This window comes from Schistocerca americana, chromosome 2 (assembly GCF_021461395.2).
Source record: "Schistocerca americana isolate TAMUIC-IGC-003095 chromosome 2, iqSchAmer2.1, whole genome shotgun sequence".
NCBI classification, from domain to species: domain Eukaryota; kingdom Metazoa; phylum Arthropoda; class Insecta; order Orthoptera; family Acrididae; genus Schistocerca; species Schistocerca americana.
The window spans coordinates 822127268-822153341 of record NC_060120.1 but is presented as its reverse complement, the minus strand read 5'-3'; the positions used below and the strand labels follow the sequence as shown (position 1 = coordinate 822153341).

General features: G+C 38.9%; 2 protein-coding genes across 2 annotated transcripts in view; both read right to left on the bottom strand.

Moving 5' to 3' along the window:
• LOC124595426 overlaps positions 1 to 26058 on the bottom strand; it is a 49597-nt gene extending 23539 nt beyond the window's left edge. Inside the window, exons 1-3 of the mRNA XM_047134165.1 lie at positions 24290 to 26058; positions 14072 to 14148; positions 6771 to 6966 (exon numbers count right to left, since the gene is read on the bottom strand). Of these exons, the coding sequence (XP_046990121.1) occupies positions 6771 to 6966; positions 14072 to 14148; positions 24290 to 25518 (1502 nt within the window). The 5' untranslated portion in view covers positions 25519 to 26058. The remainder of the gene's footprint in view (positions 1 to 6770; positions 6967 to 14071; positions 14149 to 24289) is intronic.
• LOC124594460 (tudor domain-containing protein 5-like) overlaps positions 25968 to 26074 on the bottom strand; it is a 248163-nt gene continuing 248056 nt past the window's right edge. The window contains exon 16 of the mRNA XM_047132835.1: positions 25968 to 26064. Coding sequence (XP_046988791.1) covers positions 25968 to 26064 — 97 coding nt within the window. The remainder of the gene's footprint in view (positions 26065 to 26074) is intronic.

The following is a 26074-nucleotide window of genomic DNA, read 5'->3' as shown; positions in this document are numbered from 1 at the left end:
ATACTACGTTAAAAAAAAAAAAAAAAAAAGTAAAAATCCTACATGAGTACTTTAGTGGCTGCCCTCGACACTTCATTCAGTGATGAAGAGTTAAGAAGAATGCTTCACTAAACAAATCAAAACAAAGCTACTAGCTGCACTGAACAAATAAAGCATTCTGAGCTGGCAGCCCTAAAATGAATAGTTTTATCACTACCATTCACATTCTGAGAGTCTGGAGGTCTTAGTCATCCTAAATACAAGGAAAGAATCTACAGAGCCACAAAACTTCGGCCTGTGTCACTTCTGTGTCGTCTGTACAAGGCACTTGAAAGAATAGTTCTTGAAAGAATTTTTAGCACAAGAAAGACCAAAATCATACCAGAACAAGCAGGATTTATGCCTAGTCAGTCATGTTGTGGCCAAATACTGAATCTCACCCAACACAAAGAAGACAGCTTCGAACAAAGCAAATAATTCAAATCACTTTTGCAGATCTCTTGGCTGCCTATGATAATGTCAATCACCAACAGTTGCTTGTTAAATTTTGTAACATGACTAAGGATTCGGAACGACAAAATTAGTAGCACGTATCCTTTAAAATAAATGTTTATATTGACACTACAGGGAAGGAACAGCTGCTGGAGAATGCAAAAGAATGCCCTACTCCAATGCAGAGTCATGTTACCAATTTTAATAACATTTACACAAACGACCAGCCTGTAAACAGTGAGACGTCTACACGATTACTCTGTATCCACAATTAAGTGTCTGGCAGAGGGTTCAATGAACCACCTTCACACTGTCTCTCGACCGTTCCACTCTTGAATGGCACGCGGTAAAAATGAGCACTTAAATTTTTCTGTACGAGCCCTAATTTCTCTTATTTTATCATGAAGATTATTTTTCCCTATGCAGTTGGGTTCAAATAGAATGTTTCTGCAACTGGAGGAGAAAACTGCTGATTGAAATTACACAAGAAGATCCCATTGCAACAAAAAACACCTTTGTTTTAATGATTGCCACTCCAATTCACGTATCATGTCTGTGGCACTATCTCCCCTATTTCGCGATAATACAAAACAAACTGCCCTTCTTTGAACTTTTTTGATTTCATCTGTCACTCCCACCTGATGTGGATCCCACACCGCACAGCAATACCCCAGAATAGGATGGGCAAGTGTGGTGTAAGCTGTCTCTCTAGTAGACCTGTTGCACCTTTTACGTGTTCTGCCAATGAATTGCAGTCTTTTGTTTTGCTCTACCCACAACATTATCTATGTGATCATTCCAATTTAGGTTATTTGTAATTGTAATCACTAAGTATTTAGTTGAATCATCACGTAATCGTGTAATCAAAATTTAGCAAATTTCTTTTCATACTCATGTGAATAACTTCATACGTTTCTTTATTCAGGGTAAATTGCCACTTTTCGCACCACACACATATCTTACCTAAATCATTTTGCGATTCGTTTTGGTCATCTGATGACTTTCAAGATGGTAAATGACAGCATCATCTGCAAACAATCTAAGAGGGCTACTCAGATTGTCTCCTATGTCATTAACATAGATCAGGAACAATAGAGGGCCTGTAACACTTCCTTGGGGAATGCTGGATATTATTTCTGTTTTACTCTATGACTTTCCATCAATTACTACGAACTATGGCCCTTCTGATACCAAATCATGAATCCAGTCGCACAACTGAGGTGATATTTCATGAGCATGCAGTATGGTTATAAAATGCTTGATTGGAACGGTGTCAAAAGCCTTCTGGAAATCTAAAAATGTGGAATCAATTTGACATCCCCTGTCAATAGCACTCTTTATTTCATGAGTATAAAGAACTGTTGTGTTTCACAGGAACAATATTTTCTGAATCCGTGCTGACTATGTGTCAATAAATCATTTTCTTTGAGATAATTCATAATGTTTGAACACAATATGTTATAAAACCCTACTACAAATAGACATTAGTGACATAGGCCTGTAATTCAGCACATTGCTCCTATTTCCCTTTTTGGGTATTGGTATGACTTGAGCAATTTTTCAGTCTTTAGGTGCGGATCTTTCTGCGAGCGAGCAGTTATATACAACTGCAAAATACGGAGCTGTTGTATAGCTTACTCTGAAAGGAACCTGACTGGTATACAATCTGGACTGGAGGCCTTGCCTTTATTAAGTGATTTAAGCTGCTTTGCTACAATGAGGATATTTTCTTCTATGTTTCTCATCTTGGCAGTTGTTCTTGATTGGAATTCAGGAATATTTACTACTTCTTCTTTCATGAAGGAGTTTCGGAAAAACGAGACAGTTTATATATGACAATTACTACCATGGCTGCATAAGGAAAATCGCATGAGGAACTGGAAGGGAAATTGATGTGGACTCTCAAAGACTTAGCTGTCTACTGTAAAGAAAACTTCCTCAATCCAAATCCCTGTAAAACTTAGGTGTGTGCCTTCCATCTTAAAATAAATGTCTGGTGCTGAAAACTGTCTCTGAGCAGGTATGGTGTGTAGGACAGGGCAGACTGTGTGTAAACACACACACACACACACACACACACACACACACACACACACACAACAACAACAACAACAACAACAACAACCACCCTTTCTGGCTGGGTAATATCTGAACTGAAGGCTAAGTGAAAACAAAGAGCTTCACACTAAGGAACAAGCCATTGGACATTACCGTACCACACAGGAATGTTCATTTAAATCTGACTAAGGGGTTCTGTGACTGACTCACAGTTATTACTTCTATAGAAAGCGTGATTTCCCATGTGTGCCTACAGGTAAGGCTTTCGGTTGACTATTACTGGAAATGCGTCATGTAGTGGTGGAGATTTTCTGCCTTCTTTCCCATGCCATGCCATTACTGGTTAACAACCACAAAATCCACGAGAGTAAGAAACTATCGAACTTGTTTATAAAATTATTAATGGTCAGAGCTCAGAACGTCTGCTGCAATTGGCCAGCAAGCTTCTGATACTGGCAGAACCAACTAAGTTGTTTCAGAGAAGCCATCAAGTACACACTTCACTCCAGATAGGCACAAAAGATATTCTGAGAGATATGTCTACAAGTAATGGAAAAGTACTGAGGCCGAGCCATCTTCAACACTAGCACCTTTTAAGAGTAGTAAGCATGTGCAGTCGATGCAGCTACCAAAGCAAGGAGATGTAAAGCTAGCTAATTTCCACCGGGGTTTCACTGCACAGATTTAACATTCACAGACAGCTAGTAGGCACATCAGGTGGTTTGGGCAAAAGTATTGGTGTTCTTTCTTGCTTCTGGGGGAACTGTCTTCAAATCACTAACCATTTTAACAGTCACTGGCCATACCCCAAATATAGTTTCATATTATGTCCACCTGCCTATGCCAAGGCTATAATTCATATTTGCAGGCTGTTGTCCACTTATTAAATATTTATATGCTTGATTCAGTGGGTAAATCATTTTGACTGATTTCTTATGTCAAAACACCAGACTGTTATAGTGATGGTTAGTTTCCTTTTGTAGTTTGACAAGTACCTTCATTAATAAATCAGTGTAAAATATGGTACCCATACTTTCATGCTTAATTGGGCCATCCCCAATATGTTATCCACTGCATGAGACTGTTTCTATTAAATATGCATAATCTTATGGGAGCCTCTCTTCCCTGTATGTTACCAGGGATTGGATCTGTAGCATCTTACGGGCATGTTTAACAGTTCAAGTGACACCTAACATATGAATCTGTTGACCTCCAACATGATTTCCAAAGCCTGGAACCCTACAATTTTTGTAGCCAGTTTTCAGATCAACAAATGTGATTTTGTCAGTCATTTGCCAGGATTCCATGAGTACTGGCAGTCTCTCTTTCTTGTGACTCTATAAAAGGGTGAGTATTTGAATCACTTGCTTACTGATCACATTTAACCTGGGAAAGTATAGACGATCACAACTGTTACTGCACAAGTCAAGTAAAGGCATGGATTTGGGGAATTCCTGAAAATTTTGCACAGCTATGGCTAAAGGGTAGTAGTTAAGGGACCGATTGTCACACCAGATGGCAGGTGTGGGCAATATTAATATTTAGCAAACAATTCTGTGAGGCAGGTTAATGATGCCACTCACAGATGAGAAAGCATAGCCCAGCAGGCACTGTTTACAGCTGTGAAGTGATCAGGGCAGCACAGGGCACTGATGTGCTTTGAAGAACCCATACGTTGCAGTTACAACAGTGCCTCCTAACCTGTATGTAAGAATGAAGTGGGCTGAGGAAAGTTGGCATTGTAATTATTAAGGAGCACTCCACTTATCCCCTCTACAGGAACGATGTCAGAGGCATAGAGAAAAGACAGCTAAATACGCGAGCCCAGAGGCTCAAATGGGAGCAATAATGTTGCCATTCTGTCAACATCTAGAACCAGAGCAATGGGTGGACTGAGTTCAATAAAAACTGCACTGTAGAATACACTATAAGCAGGCCTTTTTGGCGGGGTAAGATCTGAAGGCCAGGTGAAAACACAGAGCTTCAGACTGTGGGTCCAGCTATTGATGGTGTCGTGCCACACAGGAATGTTCGTTTAAATCTGAGTAAGGGGTCCTGTGATTGGTTCAAAGTAATTATTTCGATAGGAGGTGCAATTTCCTCACAAGTGCCTATGTGCAAGTTTTTTAGCTGATTGGGGCTGAAAATCTGTTATGAAGTGTGTGAGATTTTCTGCCTTCCTTCCTGTATCACACTATTATTGGTTAACAAAACCTTGACACAATCTGCAAAAATAGGAAGCTGTTTAACTTCTAGTTATTGATTGGACTGTGCAAAGTCTGCTACAATCAGCCAGTGAGACATCACAGAGTATATTTGCTTCAGGGACGCCGTCAAGAACACTTCTCAGTTTAGGCAGCAACAGAAGACATTCACATAGAGACATGTCTCCGACTCAGAGCAAAGTAAAGAGGCCAAACTGGACTCAGAATTTCCAGTCGCTACTGCACGAGGCGTGGGGAACATGTAGCTAGTTCATTTATACCAGAGTTCCATTGCACAGATTTCACATTCACAGCGAGCTATTTTCAACCATTACATGCTTTGGCCAAAGTATTGGTGTTCACTCTTGCTTTTCTGGAGACCTGCCTTCAAATGACAGACTATTTTCATAGTCACTAGCCATGTCCATGAGAAGTTCATATTACGCTTTTATATGTACACCCACGTGTGCAAAGACTATATAGTTCGTCTTTCTAATCTCTTGACCACTTATCAAATGTTTATACGCTTGATTCAATGGGTAAATCATTCTGGTTGATGTCTTATGTCAATGAACCAAATTGTTACCTGCTTCTCACCAGACATCAGATCTATAGCATCGTAGGGTTTGCCAACAGTGACTCACTCTGACATCTATCACCTGCTCCATGTCAAGAAATCTCTTCCTCACAGCCTTGCCACTAGTGGATGCCACATCTGCAGTGGAAAGCAGTTGTTGAAATGTGATGAAAACCTTACCAGTGCCTCTACTGACACACAATCTGCTATCCAATTCATCCATAAACAGATCTCCCGTGCCACCACCTACTCTGACACCAGTAACCCTCTTAACCAGCCAACATGCCTCTGATCACCCAGTATCACCCTGGTCTTGAAAAGCTCAACCACATCCTTCGCCAGGGTTTGGATTACTCATCATCGTGGCCAAACATGAGAGATATCCTCCTACCCAAAATTGGACCCACATTAAAGTAGTGTCCCCATCACCCATCCAACCTACAGAATATCCTTGTCCACCCGTATTTCAATCCTGCACCTCATGGGTCATTCCCTTGTGGTCAGATGCCGTAAGTGTCGTCTCCCCCCCCCCCCCCCCCCCCCCCCCCCGCCATCTCCTATTGTAATCCAGACACAATACACGGCAGCGCCATGTGTGAAAGCAGATGTGTTATATTTGAACTATGCTGTACTTTTGTACGAAATTCTGTGTGGGCATGACAAGTAATCAACGGTCTACTTGTACAAATGGCCACAACTAAACTGTGGCAAACATCAGACTTATCCAACTAGTTGTCAAAATGCTGCATACCACAACACTAATTAATGCAATAGCTTCTTCACTACTTGGGCCACTTGGATATTCTCTTCCAGTACAAGTTTCTCTGAACTATGTAGGTGTTAACTGTTTCTCTGCATATCCTACACTTTCTCAGTCCCCCAGCTGAAACTTCCACTAACCTGTTTCCCATTGCCTTACGTTATCTTTCTCCTCCTCTCTTTTGTCTACATCACTCCCCAACTCCTTCCCTGTCCAGGTGTGTAGTGGCTTCTTACACCACTCTTTCTCCCACCTCCCCATGTGGGCATTCTCTCTCTATATGTTTGGGTATTTGTGTGAATTTGTGCACTTTTACTATAAAAAGAGCAAGAGCTCCAAGATAGTATGAATACTGTTTCCCATGACATGTTTTTGTGCTGCACACAGCAGTCTGCTATGGGTGAGTGGTTGCCGTATTTTTCCATCCAGGAATTTCCATTAGTGTTTTAAAATTAAATTCAGCAAGTAAAATACAGTGCTTAATGTAAAATTTCTGAAACAATGTTAAATATCAAGATCAACAATGACTACCAAACTAGAGATATTGTATTTCTACTAAAAAATATTTCAGAAAATGTGGTTCTGTTATGTATGGATTATATATACATTCCTTGGGATAGAAATAATGCAGTTTTCAAATGAGAATTACTTACAAAGCCATGAACATAATTTATAAAAGACAGTACTTCTAAAAACTTACTTGTCCAGCATCTGAAACATTTCAAAGTTATCTGTTCTATTTACTTCAACGAATGGTAGAGTCATGCCAGTAGTATCGAGAATTTTTAATAAGACATGTCTTCCACTAAATTTAGAAAAACTTCTAACAAATTCATCTGTGCAGAAATAAGCTTGTTCATTGTAGTTTATAAGATTTAGTACTCTTCCAGATATCACTGAAACACAAAGGGCATAGAATGTTAACAGTTGAGATGATGTACATATATTATTATCGCGCATGCTAATTATTCATTAGAAACATTTAAAACACAGAAATGTTCACTTTATATAAAAATATTGGTCATGATTATGAGGAACATGCAAGCTGAAGTTGATGAATCTCAGGTTTGGGACAAGTTATATAAGAATGTTGTCTTTCACGGCCAATGTCTTTCACGGCCAATGTCGATGAAGTAAAAAGTTCTTGAGATTTGGTACCACACAATTCCATCCCAAATTTTTGGACCTGACGTTTCAGCTTTCTTACTGTGGTCTCCTCCAAGGAAATAACTGAACACTGTTGAAGTTTCTCAAACTTAAAGAGAGTATTTAGTGAATTTGTTGGTGTAAATATTTATGACTGACTATTCAATTACATTTCCACAACTGGAGGAAGCATTTAGTGGCATTCCATTAGCTGGGAGGAAGGGGGGTGGGGTGGGTGCAAGTGATGGCTGATTATATTTGCATAGGGTTTTTAGCAATTTCAACTGTCTGTATGACGTTTTGTTAGATATTTGTGGTGATTTAGCTAAAATAAGGACATTAGGAAAAAAATCTGTATCTTGAATGAAGAGTTGCTTGAGCCACACGTGGTGCTAGTCATCTTTTACCATTCTTTACCTGTACAACATGTCTCCCCCTTGAATATTTTATCACACTTGGGCTTAATTCTGTCTACTGCAACAGTCTGTGGTGGATATGGTTGGTCTTTTATCAATGTCAACTCATCTTTTATTTTATGGTCACTTGAAAAAAAATTAGCTTTTGACCTTTGTGACAGAGGATATTTCTAATTCAATCAATCATGCTCATTATTTGCGACAAAGTACACCAATTATTGTCATGTTATCTGTTCTCTCTCTTTCCTATTTGTTACTCTTTTACATTTCAGTCAGACCCCTATCTGCTGACTTAGCATCAATAGCTATTCGACGTCAATGTTTTCCTTAGATGACTTAATTCTCATTTTAACTTTTCTTCATCATTGACAAGATATGTTCTAGCTGTCAATGTTCTGAGAACTTTCTCTTACTGCAGAGGGTGGTGCTGAGGATCCACATGCAAGTATCTTCTGCATTTCTTGTATAATTTGTGTCCTAATTTTCCATCAGGATATAAATGAAAGGTAAACCATGAGCAACCTCTCTTTCCACAGTGAAACTGATTTCAGGATGGATGCTGTTGAGAGACTTGTAGAAATAAGGAAATGTGTCCTCTCTGTGTGGCCTAATGACGATGAAGGTATTTTGAGCAAAAGTGGACAAAGAAGAATCCACTGCTACTCTTGTTTATTAAAACTCTTCACCATTTGAAACAGCTGGATTGTAGGCAATGTTTCACTAGCTCTGCTCTGTTTGGTGATATCTTCTCTTCCACCTGGTCCAAAACTTCTTGTGTAGGAACATTTGTAAATAATGATTTAATGTCAAAACTCACAAATAAGTCTGTTGACATCATATGAAGTATTTCCACAAAATGTGTAGAATCCTTCACAAACTTTGCAACTAGATGCTGTAATTTGAAAGTCAAATGTTGTGTCAACAGATAATGTCATTCAGCTGTTTCCATTTACTATGAGGTACAGTGGGTATTCTGCCTTGTGGAATTCTGCTAGGCTATAAATTCTAGGAATGAGGGTAATGACAGTACCACTGTAGCTTCTGAACGAGCGAACGCGACCAAGGGGCCTTATAGATTAATACAATGACAGATGGGATTCTGGTGACTATCAGGATACGGAAAATCTCCTGACCTGTCCTAACTGTATATGTACCATTGATGAATTATGACATGAAAGCAAGGAAGCATTGGAGATATTTGGGCTAAAAAGCCTTGATCTCTGGACCAAAAACTTAAAATAAGAGGCTTTGAATTCCGTAACACTGAACAACTCTGTCTCAGAATCAAATAGTTACTGATGTTACTAGGTCTTATCCCAAAACTAGGAAATTGTCATGAATGAGAACAGAAAATTTAAGTTTATGTTTGTTTCCCCAATGGCCAATCAAAAATGAAATTCAAGAAATAATGTCATTAACTGCCACACCAATACTAAGGTACTGTGCAAGTGATTGTCAGAAATAATGGAAAGTATTGAAACAAATAATCTTTATCAACCATTACTTTGTGGTGATGGTGATTTAGAGCTTTAAAACATTTAAAAAAAACACATGATTTTGTCAGGTATTTGTTACGTTACTTCTTTATTGGAACACTAGTAGTTTCAAGCAAACAAAAGATCATCCTCACACATCTACACCCAATAAAAATGACTATAATTAGGGACTATGTGTTCTGTGGTAATTGATCAAAGCAGACCATCCTTAGGCATCTATTCACAAGAAGATTATAATTAGGAACAATATGTTCAGTGACAACTGATCAAAACCAATCACATAACTGCAAAAGGTTCATCACACATCCTACACTTACTATTAATGACATGAATTACATATAATGCATCCACACATGATCATTTGTATCAAAATCAGTTATAAATTTACGGTTTCAAATTATAAACTGCAGGAAAGCAACAGTTACACAGGAGGCAATACACTGTTGCGGCAAAACACAGGTCCAATGGTAAATTCTCCTGTATCCCAAAAACAACGAAAATGAATACAGAAATCATGCCAAAGATATTGCCCACAGATTAGTTGATACTCTTAGGAAGAGTACTTCTGGTGTCAACAACAATGGGGGAGGGGAATCTGAAAAGCAGATCAGCAAAACACGTCAAAAAAGAAGTAGACACAAGTGTTAGGAAGTAGAGACAAGTATTACATACTACAATATACAGCAACTGTCACTTGCTACAATGTTTAAGGTAAAGAATATCAATACAGAACAGGCATACGCTGACTTACTGAGTTGCTTGAGCCACACATGATGCTTTCTAAATGCAGAAAAATGTAAGGGTTTGAATGCAGTATTAGTAGTGTGCTGCTTGACAGAGTCACATCGATTAAATACTTAGGTGTAATGCTGCAAAGCGATACGCAATAGAACAAGAACATATGGTTAGCTGTACAGAAGGTGTATTATCAACTTCGGTTTATTGAGAGAACTCTAGGAAACTGTTGCTAATCTATAAAGGAGACCATGTATGGAACAACTGTGCGACCCATTCCTGTGTACTGGTCAAGTGCTTTCCCCACCAGGTCACATTAAAGCAAGACATACAAGCAGTTCAGAGGCCATTTGTTAGCAGTAGGTTTGATCAACATGTGAGTATTACATAAATGTTTCATAAACTAAAAAAGAATCCCTGGAGGGAAGATAACATTCTTCTCATGAAACATTATTGAGAACATTTGAAGAACTGGCTTTGCAGCAGACTGCAGAACGATTCTACTGCAACCATCACACATCTCACAGAAGGACCAAATGAAGATAATCTGAGTTCATAAGGAACCATATAGACAAACTTTTATCCACAACTCCATTTGCAAGTGGAACAGGAATGAAAATGACTAGCAATGGTACAAGATATCCCTGCCATGCACCATATGGTGGCAAAGCTGTAGATAGTCTTCTTTAAATAACAGTTATCTTAATGTAAGGCACAAGTGTTATGCAAAGCAGGGAGAAAGAGGGAGTTCAACTAATAGCCACATATCTTTCCTGCAAATTTCACAAACAAACTCACTGATACATAGTACACTATTGGCCATTAAAATTGCTACACCATGAAGGTGACGCGCTACAGATGTGAAATTTAACAGACAGGAAGAAGATGCTGTGCTATGCAAATGATTAGCTTTTCAGAGCATTCACACAAGATTGGCGCCAGTGGCGACACCTACAACGTGCTGACATGAGGAAAGATTCCAACTGATTTCTCATACACAAACAGCAGTTGACTGGCATTGCCTGGTGAAACGTCGTTGTGATGCCTCGTGTAAGGAGGAGAAATGTGTACCATCACATTTCCGACTTTGATAAAGGTCGGATTGTAGCCTATCGCAATTGCGGTTTATTGTATCGCGACATTGCTGGGTTCAGGAGGGTAATATGGAATGCCGTGCTGGATCCCAATGGCCTCGTATCACTAGCAGTAGAGACGACAGGCATCTTATCCGCATGGCTGTAACGGATGGTGCAGCCACGTCTCGATCCCCAAGTCAACAGATGGGGACATTTGCAAGACAACAACCATCTGCACGAACAGTTCGACGACATTTACAGCGGCATGAACTATCAGCTCGGTGACCATGGCTGCAGTTACCCTTGACGCTGCATCACAGACAGGTGCACCTGCGATGGTGTACTCAACGATGAACCTGGATGCATGAATGGCAAAACTTCATTGTTTTGGATGAATCCAGATTCTGTTTACAGCATCGTGATGGTCGCATCCGTGTTTGGCGACATCGCGGCGAATGCACATTGGAAGCGTGCATTCGTCATCGCCATACTGGCGTGTCACTCAGCTTGATGGTATGGGGTGCCATTGGTTACACATCTGGATCACCTCTTGTTCGCATAGACGGCACTTTGAAAAGTGGACATTACACTTCAGATGTGTTACGATCCGTGGCTCTACCCTTCATTCGATCCCTGCGAAACCCTATATTTCAGCAGGATAATGCACAACCACATGTTGCAGGTCCTGTACGGGCCTTTCAGGATACAGAAAATGTTCGACTGCTGCCCTGGCCAGCACAATCTCCAGATCTCTCACCAATTGAAAACGTCTGGTCAATGGTGGCCGAGCAACTGGCTTGTCACAATTCGCCAGTCACTACTCTTGATGAACTGTGGTATCGTGTTGAAGCTGCATGGGCAGCTGTACCTGTTACGCCATCCAAGCCGTGTTTGACTCAATGCCCAGGAGTATCAAGGCTGTTATTACGGCCAGAGGTGTTTATTCTGGGTACTGATTTCTCAGCATCTATTCACCCAAATTGTGTGAAAATGTAATCACATGTCAGTTCTAGTATAATATATTTGTCCAATGAATACCCATTTATCATCTGCATTTCTTCTTTGTTTAGCAATTTGAATGGCCAGTAGTGTAATTACCCAACATTGCCAGAAGCAGTATGGTCTCTGTATCAATGTAAAAATACCTTCCAAAACAGAAGTTTTCTTGTCCAGGATACGTATCGACAGAGATCACTATGATGTTTGACCCCTTTTGGCCTGGATGCATGCAGATCAATTGGAAAGGGTGTCATAAGACCATTGCAACCTCTCCTAAGCCAATTTGGCCCCAACTGTTGAAACTGGTCTCTGATATTCTGGATACTGGCTCTGAACAGATCTGATGTCCAAGCTAGTCCCAAACATGTTGTATTGGGGACACATCAGTGGATCTTGCTAGCCACATGAATACATCATACACACAGTTCACACACGTGCGTACCTACCATGTATGGGCGAGCATTGTCTTTTTGAAAAATGGCATCATGATACCGTCACGTGAGAGGTAACAAATGAGAACATAGGATGTCCCTGATGTACCATTGTGTCATCAAGAGTTCCATCAGTCACTACCAGGTGTGATCCAAAGTCATACATGGCAGCTCCCCACAGTCTGATACCAGGAATAACATGTTGCTGCTATTATCGCCAATGGTCATCTGCAGTAGTGCAGAACTGCCATACATTTCTGAATACAATGTGCTGCTATTTATCAGCAGTCCGCGCTTCCCCATCACAGCACCACTCCATATACAGTTGTGTATGTTGTGGTATTAATGGCAGCCTACACAAGGGACTGTAATCCATAGATTAGTTTCAACTGGTCTCTGACCAATGATGTGGGATGGTAGAATGTTGCAGGGGGTGCATTACTTATTCTTGAATGCCAGGTGCAGATGTGGAGAGCTTGACACACAATATGGTGATCCTCCCCTGCAGTGGTCAGAAGTGGTCGACCAGAAACTAGTGAACGAGTATGCTTGGTTTCACATACCCATGCAGTCCAACTTTGGTTCACCATCATATTCAAATAGGTTACAAATCAGGATAATACTCGATTTGACCTGTTGGGCAAATGGAGACCCACAATACGGTCCTATCAGGTGCTGCTAATGCTGTCTCGCAAGTATGTGGCATTTCCATCCTCTTCATAGTTATCTCTCGAAGTCAGAAACTTTTCACACCCCCTTACATACCATACTAGACCTGGTAACAACATTAAACATGAACAACACCAATGCACTAAGTTGGCCATTTTACCTGACACAAAGAACTCTCGATCATTCACAAACCTGCCTATGGTGTGTACATGTACAAAGTCATGACGACATCCAACCATTTGGTTTCTTCTTCTTTTTTTCCGGTCAGACAGGGTATGAAAACTTTGTCAATGTTATCAAACATTCTTTCACTACTAACCATATTTCTTGTGAACATTTACTTCCCATGAGTTACGTACTAATCATCTTGAATTCTCTAAGGCCAATAATTCTTTGAAATGCCTTACAATTACATATTTAACGCAAGTCATTACTATGCTAAAATGTCAAATACTTTTGAGAAACTAAAATGTCAGAATCTAGCTGTCTGCCCACAGCCAAAATTTCAAGGCTGTTATATGTTAGCAAGAGATGAAAAATGAAAGGTACGTATTTTTTTCTCTAACTAGTTAAAACATTCACTATATGAGAGGCATCTGTACACAAAAAGTCCTAGATGAAAGTGAAATTCCAGCGTACACAGCATCAAATGTAAAAAAAGTAATAAATAAATAAATAAATCCCCTCAGCTCTCGCATCTTATTACTTTCAGCAGTTTCAATTACTTTTTAACACTAGAGGGTGTAGTTTTTATTCCTATATTATCGTACTATCCACCTGACAGCTAATGTCACTACTGGACAAGAGAAGTATATCTTTTTGCATGCAGCAATTCTTACATTCAGGATTATCTTTGGCTTACACCTCTTGTTACTATCTGTTTCGGAACTGGAAAGTTCAACAAAAGGGTAGAGAGAAGCTTTTGGTCTTCTATGTGAAAGTAATAACTAAGAATGAGGAATCACTTTAGAATCCGAAGAAAAAAAAATGGAAAGAAAAACAAATGCCCCGCCCCCCATCACAAGGTACTCACATGTTTTTTTAATGTATCGTACAGGTTGTCGTCCTTTCTCTTCTGTGGTAAGATCAACTTCCTGGGCGGGAACATACCTACAAACAAGGAAACAAATTCAAATGGCTTATAATAGTGTATTACAGCAAAACAAACTTCTGAACTATTCAGAAGAATTTTAGGAGCATGGAAACCAGTGGCTCAGTAGTGACAAAAAGAATCCAGTTGCTGAATCAAGTGGGCCGTCATAGTCGGTCTTAAGTTCAAATCTTACAACAATGATGCACACTTATTGCCTATAAAATTTAGTAACTTACTAACATAAATGATTGCAACGTTAAATGTTGCCAGTCAAAATGTCAGAAAAAGCTCTGCTACCTAAAATTATTTCAGATATTCAAAAAGTTATTATGTACATTTGTCATCCATTTCACATTTCCTGGTAGTTTTGTCACTTAGAGTAGGGCAGAAAACAATAAAATCCCAAAATAAAAAGAAGTGAATAATGAGTAATATGGAACGAGAGCAGGATTAAGAAGAGTGGTTAGGGTTTAATATACCTTCAATGATGAAATGCCTTAACCACTGCATCAAATCTCACAGTGACGACGAGTAGTAGAAACCAGATAAAATCACCAAGAAGGTATGGGGACTGTGACATAGCATAATGAGACATTACTAAAGAAATCGTAGATATTTAAAAAAAATAAATAAAAAGCACACTCATGAAATTTCTGCAATTGTTACATTCCCATCAAAAAAAGTGTTATGTCTCCTCCATGCAACAGAATTTAAGGTCATCCATAAAGGTAGTTCACTACCACAACATGAAGAAAGAACACAAATATTAATGACCGTTAAGAATGGAACACTCAAAAATTGTAGTAATTATAATAATCTATACACAGTACTAATTTTAAAATGTTAATTGAGGAACACCAAAAAGGTTGATATAACACTTTCTGCAAATGTCATTAGTGTTATTTATGAAGTGTATAAATTAGCTTCACTAAAGCAAATAAAAGTAGCATTTTGACACCTAAGAATGCCAGCCAAGTGCCAAATAACAGCATTTGCCTAACTGTTTGACTAAGTGAAACAGTGGTGCTGATGTGCATGGAACATGTTGGATGGCTGGCGACAGTCAGCTGTTCCCAGTGTTACACAATGTGTGCATAAATGATACACAGAGGCTGCACATAAGAGGGAAGAGGCAATGTTACTAGCAAATGAATGATATTTTAACCCAATCAATGAGTGGTGTTGCAGTTGTGCTACTAGAGCTGGTCAGCAGATGGCTCTAAGCACTATGGGACTTAACGTCTGAGGTCATCAGTCAGCTGGTCAGCAGACCCAATTAATAGTGTGTCAGAGCTTCAGGTCAGCAAGTTATCTAAAATAGTACAATACGGGGCAATTAGTAACTCGAATGAAGGCCAGAGCAAGCCAATGAGGTGGACATTCAAATGGGGTAGAAAAGGGCAGCAGATGCGAAGTTACCATTTAGAACACCCCAAATTGGTATTTTCCGCACTGTCACAAGAGACTATGAGAAAACAGAAATGGCACTCAGCTGCCAAAAATGAGTGAATGGACTTTTACACTGTGTGCTATAGCACAATTTATGTGCTATGGATAGTGGCTTTTTCTGTACAAATACTATTGTGTTTGTCATCACAAAATATTATGTGTAGGCACAAGAAAGTGGTGGTGTTAAGTGGCTCATTGGGTGAAAGTTAAATTTCAGATCTGCCTAGGGTTTCATACAAAGTCTGTTATGAAGCCCTTGAGTGCTACCAACATATGAATGCTACATGTGTCCATACTGTAGCACATGCTGCAAACCAGGCCACCTTGCCAAAGTGTGACAGAGCACCCAGTTGTCAGCAAACCAACTGTGTACTGTGCCATGGTACTGCAATAAGACTTACAATTCAGCTGATAATCAACAATCAACACACAACAATAGTGTTATTCACTAATTAGCACATATCCCAACACAATGGCATCCCTTGAGGTCCAGAAACCAAGTTGGCAAGTGGTACCTTAAAGTGGCCTGCAGATACCACTAAGGGGACAAAATAAGATGCCAGTAATTTACAAGCAAGTAGTTCGCATACTGACATTGCTCATATTTCATTCACCAGCAGCAACTAACACATTCAGACTAAGCAGTTTCATGTCATTTGTGTTCCAAATCAATGACCAAGTTCTATTACTATCCAGACAATTCCATTCAGTGATTTGAAAAAAAATCTTGCTAGCAATGAGCAACTGTTTGAACACACTCTCAAGTGTGAACAAATTTTATGTAGACATTACATTAAAACCAGTAGCGCAGCCATGCTCCTATACCAAGTATAGTCAACCCACGTGTAATGCATGTTGCGATCCAAACAGCTACAAAGATTGCAAGATGCAAAATGTGGGGTTATCATATCCGTATCAGTTAGCCAGTGAGGGGGAGGGGGAAGGGAGGGGGAAAGAGGATCTTTTTTTGAAGGAGGGGAGGGGGACAGAATTTCTCCACTACCATAAATGTACATTTTTCAAGTTCCCTTATATGAGGAGTTGAAAAAAAATCCTCGTTCTTAAGGTGCATCTATATGATTCCTTTCTGTTTTTAACTTTGCACATGCACATAACTTTCCAACACAGCAACTACGCATGCGCATTTGTGCACGTATAATTTCCTGGACATGGAGTCCATTTATACGGCACATTGCTTCCTCCCTTTAATGGGAATCATTGCACTTTTTAGCAGACGACAGGCACCTGGGGTTCATGTGTGTGTGTGTAGTGTGATGATGTGATGCTGTGAAGCGAGTTATGTGCAATAATTTCTGTTCACACCAAAGGAAGCACACTTAAATTTATACATGATTACAAAGAATAGTCTTATGGAATGCAACTGCTGAAGATTATTTGAAAAATTTTGAGATGTGATGTTCTGAGCATCAAGTCCTAGATAAAAGTCTCCAATCAAATTACTGTAAAGAATAAGATACCATAAGTTTGTAAGTAGGAAAACATAAAAGAACAAGCCAGAATTTTATGAAAAGTGTATATTTTCTCTGGATGAATACCTATGCTATGGCAACTTGACAGCACAACTGAAGAGCCAGACATCTGAACAAAAGAAATGATGAGATATGTATAGCTCCTCAGCAAAGTACTGCAAATAGAAACAAAGGACACTTTTTTTTTTTTGGGGGGGGGGGGGAGAGAGAGAGAGAGAGGGGGGGAGTAGAGAGAACAACCTCCATTACAATACATTCTAGCTTCTATGAAATTCCCAAATTTGTTCCATCTGAGAACATTAAATACATATAATCTTTCATGATTAAAGTTGTGTGAAAAACTTTTTTTATAAAATAAAATGCAAATGATGCAATGAAAGTTAATTAACTTTCACATAACGACCTCAAACCTCTCCCTTAAGGGGGAACGCAGGCAGAATTGGTCAAAAATGGTAAAAAAAAAACTTTTTCCACCAAATAGTTCCATAGCATGTTAGCAATACTGTCTCAAATTTTCACAGATTAATTCGAACTACAAATGATAAAAAAGCTGTCTTGTTTCAGTCACTTTGCAACACTACACCCACTTTTCTAGATGATACTCTTCTTTTTTGCAATGCTTTATTACTTCCTGCTGTCATAAAAGCATAGGAAAAGTATAGAACACTGTGGACCTGTTTACATCGTGTTATCTTTGCCTTCCACTAGCTATCTTTGGCAGCTGTTATTGCCTGTGGTGCAGAAATACAAACGTTTCAGTTCTGCTGTTAGCATGAGAATTACGACTGTGTTCAAGCTTTTTTTCTATGATTTACCATTTACAATGCCAAGATATAGTGGTAAAGTTTTTAAGAAACAAGCTAAAACACACCATTTACGTGTGAGTCGACAACTTTCAGCGGGAGATAATTGGGAAGCTAAGACGAAGAGCAGTTCACAGAAGAAACTTGGAATTGGTGGAGTTTCAGTCCACTAAAGACAAAGTGAATAGTGGTTTTAGGATAATTGATTTAGAAATCATGTGTTCTACTATTAGAAATATGTGCGCATGTGGTAACTGTGGCAATAAATATTTAAGATTATATGACAGCAATGACAGAGATGTAATGTGTGTAATATGCACTTGCTTTGTGACAGCTGTCAAACTGACATTCAAGTCAAAACATCAACTGCTAAGAATTGGATGTATGAAGCCAATACAAGATTCTGCTATAGGATGAGATGTGTTCATGTTGTAATGGAAGGTAGCAATTTGTTTTGTGCAATAATGAATATGCCATCTCCATTTGTCTCGTACTAAACACTAAACAATCATCTTCTGGATGCCTTGGGAACAGAATGCAACAGCAGTTTGTCAATGCAACAGCAGTTTGTCAGCAGCAGTTTTATTTAACAAAGACATTCAGACAGGTTTAAATGACCCTTTGCCTTCTACAGATCTGTGTGTTTCATGTGATAGCACATGGATGAAAAGGGGCCACACCTCCCTACATGGTGTTTCATCAGTTAGAAGTGTTGACACAGTAAAAGTTTTGGATTTGCAGTGATGTCCAAATATTGCTCTATTTGTGCAATAAGGAAGAAGAGAGACAATGGCACATAAAACACAAAATAATCTGCAGCAAGCATTATGATGGTGCTAATGAAATTAATATTTCATCGGAGCGAGATGAGGTGTGGAATTAGATATGTGAAATATCTTGGTGATTGAGATTCTAGTGCTTTCAAATCTGTTTTAAAAAGCAAGCCATATGGACATGGATGCAACATTGAAAAGAGCTAGAGTGTGTGTGGCACATTCAGAAGAGGATGGGTGGGAGACTTCTGACACTGATACGAGAAAAAAAAGGTGTAAAACTCAAAGATGGAAAGCCACTGGGTGGCCCACAATGCTCGACTGACAAAGAGATCTGCAATTTGAAAATAAATTATGGCAAAGCAATAAGGCAAAAACTGGAGATTTGAAGGCAATGCAGAAGAAAGTGTGGGCAATATTTTGTCACAAGTTGTCAACTAATGAGAAGCCAGTACATGAATTGTGTGATATATCCTGGTGAAAATACGCAGGCAAACATAGAAACCAAAACCTATTCATGTAAATACAGACTTCCTGAAGCAGTCTTAAATGCCATAAAGCCAACATTCCAGTTTCTAGCTCATCCAGATTTGTTAAAGAAATCTACCCATGCATGGTGGAACACAAAACCCGAAAGAGAGCTTCAACAGTCTCATTTGGAGGAGAGGCCCAAAAACAACATTTAGCTCATTTACTGTTGTTAAAATTGCCACATATGATGCATGTCTGGTGTTTAATCATGGTAACATTGGAAGAATAAGGACACTTACTGGACTAGGATTTGTTGCAGGTTGCTTCACCAAGAAGCTATTGAATAAGACAGATACTGTGTGTGTTCCACGTTCTGAACTGTCTGTGAAGGATATAGCCCAAAAGGGCATGCCAGAAACATCAGATGAGAAGGAAACAGGTACATGAAGATCAAATGTATGGTTATGGTCAATATTAAGTTACTAGTTTATGCTGTAAATCCTTATAAAATCTTTTATGTGCACTTCCCAGAACTTTCATTTTTTTGTGTACAAGTAACATTTTCCCCCAAAACATTGGAGATAGAAAAGTGAAATTTTCTGCAGACTTTGTTCATAGTATTACAACTTCCTGTGGTACAAATTTTTTACTTTTCTGTGAAACTGAAATTGCTCTGTTTCATACGCATAATTTTTTAAAATAAATTGCAAGAGCTCTAAAACTGATATCAAAAACCTGTTCCACACATTTGCTTATTTGATTACTAAGAATTACCTACCACAATATGAAAGTTGTAAGTAAAGTAATTTTTGTGAAAATGTTCCTTGTGTAATAGCATGTGTTGCAAAAATTTCCAACATGCCAAGATAAAATTTTCTGAGAAAAAAATTTGAAAAAATTCCAGAATGTAGCCCATAACATAATGTGGAAAATTTGGAACTATTATATTTCAAACACCAAAAACTGTGTTAGGTTATGTAAACACAACCATTTTCTCCAATGTCCCCCCTTAAGTATATCTCAGTTTCAGGAATAATCACTGAAATGCTTTGTTTTCAAATGTGACATAAATAGTTAAAACTGGTAGGCCCATGTAAGTCACTGGTTGCTAGCTAATGAAATGTTGTTGCCAGTCTTATTGCTGTTGTTTCCCAAGCAGGAAAACTAAAACCTTGCTGTGCTCTTGTACTCAAAACATCTTAACTTTGTATTCTTGTACATCTGTTATTTAGATACTTCTTTACCTGAGTCGCTTTTGCATTTCTGATTTCTGCTGTCTTTTCACCACAACAAAGACAGTACATGCTACCAAGCAAAGAAGGGGGTCTATAGCAGACTTCTTGCACAATGAGGCAATGCGTGGACATGAGAACACCCACATGTAAGCATTATTTTCACAAATTTTTGTGCAGGCCCTTTCATTCCTGCATGTCAGTGATTGCAGATGAAGCAAGATTATGATTACTGGACGTAAACTACTAAACACCACAGATTGAACATACACAAAGCACTAAACATCTCAAGTTTAGAATGAAAACAAGAAAAACATCAAGCATGGAGAGAAGCTAACATACACAACAATTAAGATCTCTCCAAAATGTGTCTTTTGTACTATCTGTTGTGATAAAGTATTGTGAAACAACTTCGGCAGGTGAATGTGCTACAGAGCATTTCTTGGAGTTAGGTTCTGGTGTTACTTAGTAACTGATTATAAAATGGAAAGAAGGCAAATTATGTAAACCTTGACTAGAGTGCAATATTGTCATGTCAAAACCATAGTTAAGTCCAAGTCTGAAGGCAAGGTCGTCAACAAAGTATAACACTTAGAATCAAAGCAAATTTATTATTTATCACACCATTGTGCAGACAAAACAGAACGGACAAATCTTGGACAAAGAATGCTAGTATTTGTAACACTATCGAATATTCCAGATAGAAAAACATTATAAACATAAAGACCTTCCTTTAAATACAAAATAAATAATTGTCGATGGTCAGATTTGAACCAGCAACCCACAGACCGCCAGCCAGTGCCACTAACCACTATACCACACTGCACAGATTAAGTTGCAGACAGGCACAATTAAAAGATACAGACGTAAAGCTTTCGGACACAGACTTCATCAGCAAAAGAGAAAAACACACCATTCACTCACACACAAGGAAGCACAACTCATGCACACATGACCACTAACTTTGGCAGCTCGGGCCACAATGCAACTATCACGTGGGATGACACTGCTGCTTGTATCGTGAGTGATAGCTGCATTCTGGTCCGAGCTGAGGAAGTTGGTAATGATGTGTGCTTGCTTATGTGTGTTTCTCTTTTGCTGATGAAGGCTGTGGCCAAAAGCTCTGTGTAAGTATGTTTTAATGTTGCCTGTTTGCAACTTAACGTAACTTTGTTACGATAAGTAGCAATCTATCTTTTCCTACATTGCTTATATTCCTACCAGGAGTTCTCATTGTTTGATTTCACATTAAAAACATTATGACATAACAATCAGTATGAAACAGTAATTACCAGTGCAGCACTACAATTATAAAAGTGATTAACAATGGATGGATCAGATTGTGAGACAGGTTTTATGGTGCTTAGATTACTAAAATTGTGTGTTAGGTATCATTAGATATGACTGTTTTTCCATGTAAGAGAAAGAGTGATGGGTGATGTTAACTGGAGCGATTCAGCTAGGACTGCTCTGGATGTACTTATGTCAGTCTGCGATACCATACCATTGTCATTATTAGAAACTAGTTTTAATATAAGTTCATATAAACAATTCATAATGCATATCTTTAAGTAGATCATTAACATATTACACTGTAATTTCTGTAACAATATAGGTACCTCCATAATTACTTTGACTTGTAAATAAAAATGTAAAGCTCCTGTATATATACTTTAAATTTCTTTGACAAAGGGAGACGATGAAGGATTCTCAAACTTGTTTCATTAATTAAGCACACACATGAAAACTGTCTGTATGATGACTAATCCGAATTTTTTTTAAAAAAAGTGATATTTGCAGTATGATATAATCCTTTTAAAATACAATACTACACTGCTAATACCAAACTTACACTTTAGCACACATATCTGGTCAAAAGTATCTGGACTCCTATTAGTGCACATTAATATGGGGTATGTCACTCTTTCACCTTTATGATGGCTTGAACTCTGCTGGGGGCACATTCAATGAAGTGTCTGTGGAGAAATAGCAGCCCGTACTTCCTCAAGAGTTAAAACCAGAGAAGGTAGTGATGTAGGACTCTGTGGTCTGGAGAGAAGTCCGTGTTCACACTTATCACAAAGGTATTCCATTGGGTTAAGGGGAGGCCCTGGGCAGGCTGATCCATTTCAGGTAATGTTACTGTCCACAAACCATTATCTCACAGATACTGCTTTATGACTGGGTGCAATGTCATGCTGATACAAACAGTCATGGTCTCCAAACTGCTCCTCTACTGTATTCAGTACACAATACTGTATAATGTGTTCACATTCATCTGCCTGTAGCATTTTCTTAATCACAGTAAGGGGAACATACCCTAACCAGGAGTAACACCCCCATATCATGGAAACACTTCCTCTGTTTTTCACTGTTGGCACTCCACATGATGGCAGGTAATGTTCTCCAGCTGTTCACCCAACCCATACCCTTCCATTTGACTGCAACAGGGTATAGCATGATTCTTCACTTCAAATCACTCATTTCCAGTCATCCAATTCCCAGCAGTGTCACTCCTTACACCAACTTAAGTATTGTTTAAAACTAAATATAGAAATTGTGGCTTAGTAATGTCGGTGCAGGAACTATGGTGGCAACAGGAACTAACAACTGTAAACTTCATTTGATAAGTCAGCTGTGAGCAGGCATTGTTAAGCAATAGTTGTGCAACCTTATTGTGTGAACGTTGCAGTGTCACAGATTGCAATGGAATAACAGCTCTATATCAAGAGTTAAAAACATTCTCCAGACTGTCAACAAATGACATGGGAATGCCTGCTGCGACTTGGCAAAAAAAACTGATGAGAACTGGTGTTATCAACAAGAACCCATCACAAAATGCAAAGTGTAAAAATTCATGTAAAGGATCAACACTTCGATAATATATCCAACATTCAAGCCAACGTGACCCCTGAATTGAACAACACCCCAGAGAAGGACTTTTCTGACAGTTTCACAGACATTCTGTGTGTTGTACTCAAGTGTGTGTGTGTGTGTGTGTGTGTGTGTGTGTGTGTGTGTGTGTGTGTGTGTGTGTGGGGGGGGGGGGGGGGGGTGGGGGGGGGGGGTGGGGGGGGGGACGACGACACTAGGTAGAATTACTGAAGCATTAAAACCACCATCTTGCTATTTTTTTTTTATTAATCTAGCCTAGAAACTGATTGGGGTTCTCTATTTACATTTTTTTGCTCTTTTATTTTATAGTCATCCAGACAAATGAGACAATTGTCTGAATTACTTTTGGAAAATGTTATACACTACTCTCTATTTGTTAGGATAATTTTATGCAGGCTTGCAGAAAAATGCAATTCTATGATACATGATGGCTAAAGACAATTTCAGTAACAAATGTCAAATCCTTGTTTCATATTTTACAAGAGTCTGTATTCATAAACACTAAGACGTATCTAATAAGGAGCTTCATAATTCTGATGATGAGGGTAATTCCAATATTGGATCATAATGATATCACTGTGTAAATCAATCTGAAACTTCCTGGCAGATCAAATAATATGCCATATGCTACGACTCCACCACAGTCCCTGGCCTATCAAAATTTATCTTCACACTCACTCAACGCCGAATGAAAAAATTATTTTAGATTCAATCAATAAGTTGTGACAATCTCCAAAATGTCCTTTGCCACAAATTTGTTTCTCCAGCAAGATGTACAGAAGAACACTGTGGAGTTTATTAAGGAAGAAAGAGAGACAGGTTGATGCCGAAAGAAAAATTGAGATGCACTTCTGGGCAACATAGTGAGTAGAGACACTGTCTGCAAAAGACACTGGGTTCCAGTTTGCACAAATTTTTGATCTGTCAGAAAGTTTCAGTTCACCATCTTCTCTACCCAGAGCGAAATAATCTTTCAGGGATCACAGCAACCATTTTATGTTATAAAGGAATTGTCTCAACTAGGGTCTAAGTGTAAGGAATTTACCTGGTGATATCTTCATCTTTGCTAGAAGTTTCTGCAGAACATGAGTGTAGTTTATCATTTTCCACAGAGTTCTGAGTCGTCCAAGTACTGGTAACTGTTGACTTAGATGGGACAGTAGACCCAAGAGATGAATCAATTTCAAGTTTTTTTAAACTTCTGGATAACAGAGTCTCAAAATCAATCTTGACTGTAGGTTCTGAGTCTTGTTCTGTAATGGTACAATTTTCTGAACTCTGAGCTGCTTCCAAAGAATTTGCACTAAACACAAAGACATCTGGCGATTTGTGTTCATTTTCAAACTTCGTATTGTAATCACTAGCCATATTTGCCTCTTTGTTATCATCAATTCTACTTCCATCAACGACCTCTCTGACAGTCTCTGAAGTTATTCTCTCTGATCTCTGAGCATGGTGTTTAAGATTATCTTCCAAAACTTCACCATCCAAAGTTGTCTGAGTGCACTGACTTATTCCACAGGGCTTAACTTCTTGATTTATTACAGTTATTTTATTAGATTCCAACTCTTGTTCTGCATCTATTATGCCTGTTGTACAGTCTTCTATATTCAATAAATCCTCAGTGGACTGAGTAATCTCACAAATATCTGGTGTAGTAGGACTGGCAAATTTCCCCGAATTATTAAGACCAGTAGAAAATGGTCCTGCAGAATTTGAAAAGGACCTATGATTCGGAGCAGATTTTACTTCACTATATCTTGGAATCCATGGATTATTTTGGTGCTGATACACAAATGCTCCATCCAGTATTGACAATCGTGGATCAACAACAGCAGGTAATCGCGATGTAGTAAAGGCCACAAATGGGTTTTGGATCGGGGTAAAGCCAGGAGGTGGAATAGGTGTTACGCCAACAATAGGTGTCAGGGGGAACTGTTGTGTGTTTTGGGCTGGATGAAACCACGATGCCTGTCCTGCTTGTACTAATGCTGATACACCACTGACAACTGGACGATTCCCAGAAGCGATCCATGGAGGACTGACGCTAATATTACCGAGGTTCCACATATTATGTGCATACAAACCATGATGTGCAAAAGATGTATCTTTACTATTATTACGAGGTGCTGTGGCGGCATGAGGACTCTCATTCTGGCTGTTGTCTGGCACAAAAGTAGTATGACTGCTACCAGTCTGGGCACTGCCTGACCGTGGTGAAACACTGTTACGTGATGGTAATTCTTTTGCATCACATGTTGAAGCATTCTGCATTTTACTACCTAACTGTACACTTCCAGTATTTCTTTAGATGATCTGAGTCAAACAGTGTTGAATATTTGACATCTTTCCAAGTATTTGGAATTTTCTTTAGATTTAGAGATGTATCGCCTTCAGTGGAAGTGCTGGGAGAAGAGCAAATAGAGGTGGGTATTATAAGTGGTGCTCCCCAAACTTTCGAAATATCTTCCTTAGATGGTGAATGTCCAATTTCTGAGACCTTGGTACCACTTGAACTTGTACAAAAAGCCTTCTCATACCACTTATTTGCCGATCCGTCGGTTAAAGTGGTAGTTCCAGGCTGACTCTTTTTTTCTGGTTCTATATTTCGTTCTTTCACATCGGCACCAAAGAATGATACAGGCCCTTTCCATTTATCATATGTAGGTATTGTAACAGTACTCGACACAGATGAGCAATCATCACCATTTGTAAATTTCTGCTCATAGAAGTTTTTCCTTCTGATTTCCAATGATCTGTTTCAAAATTGTTTGGAAATCCCAGTTCAATGGAAACAGCAGGTGAGTTCTGCAGCTTATCCTAGAAAATG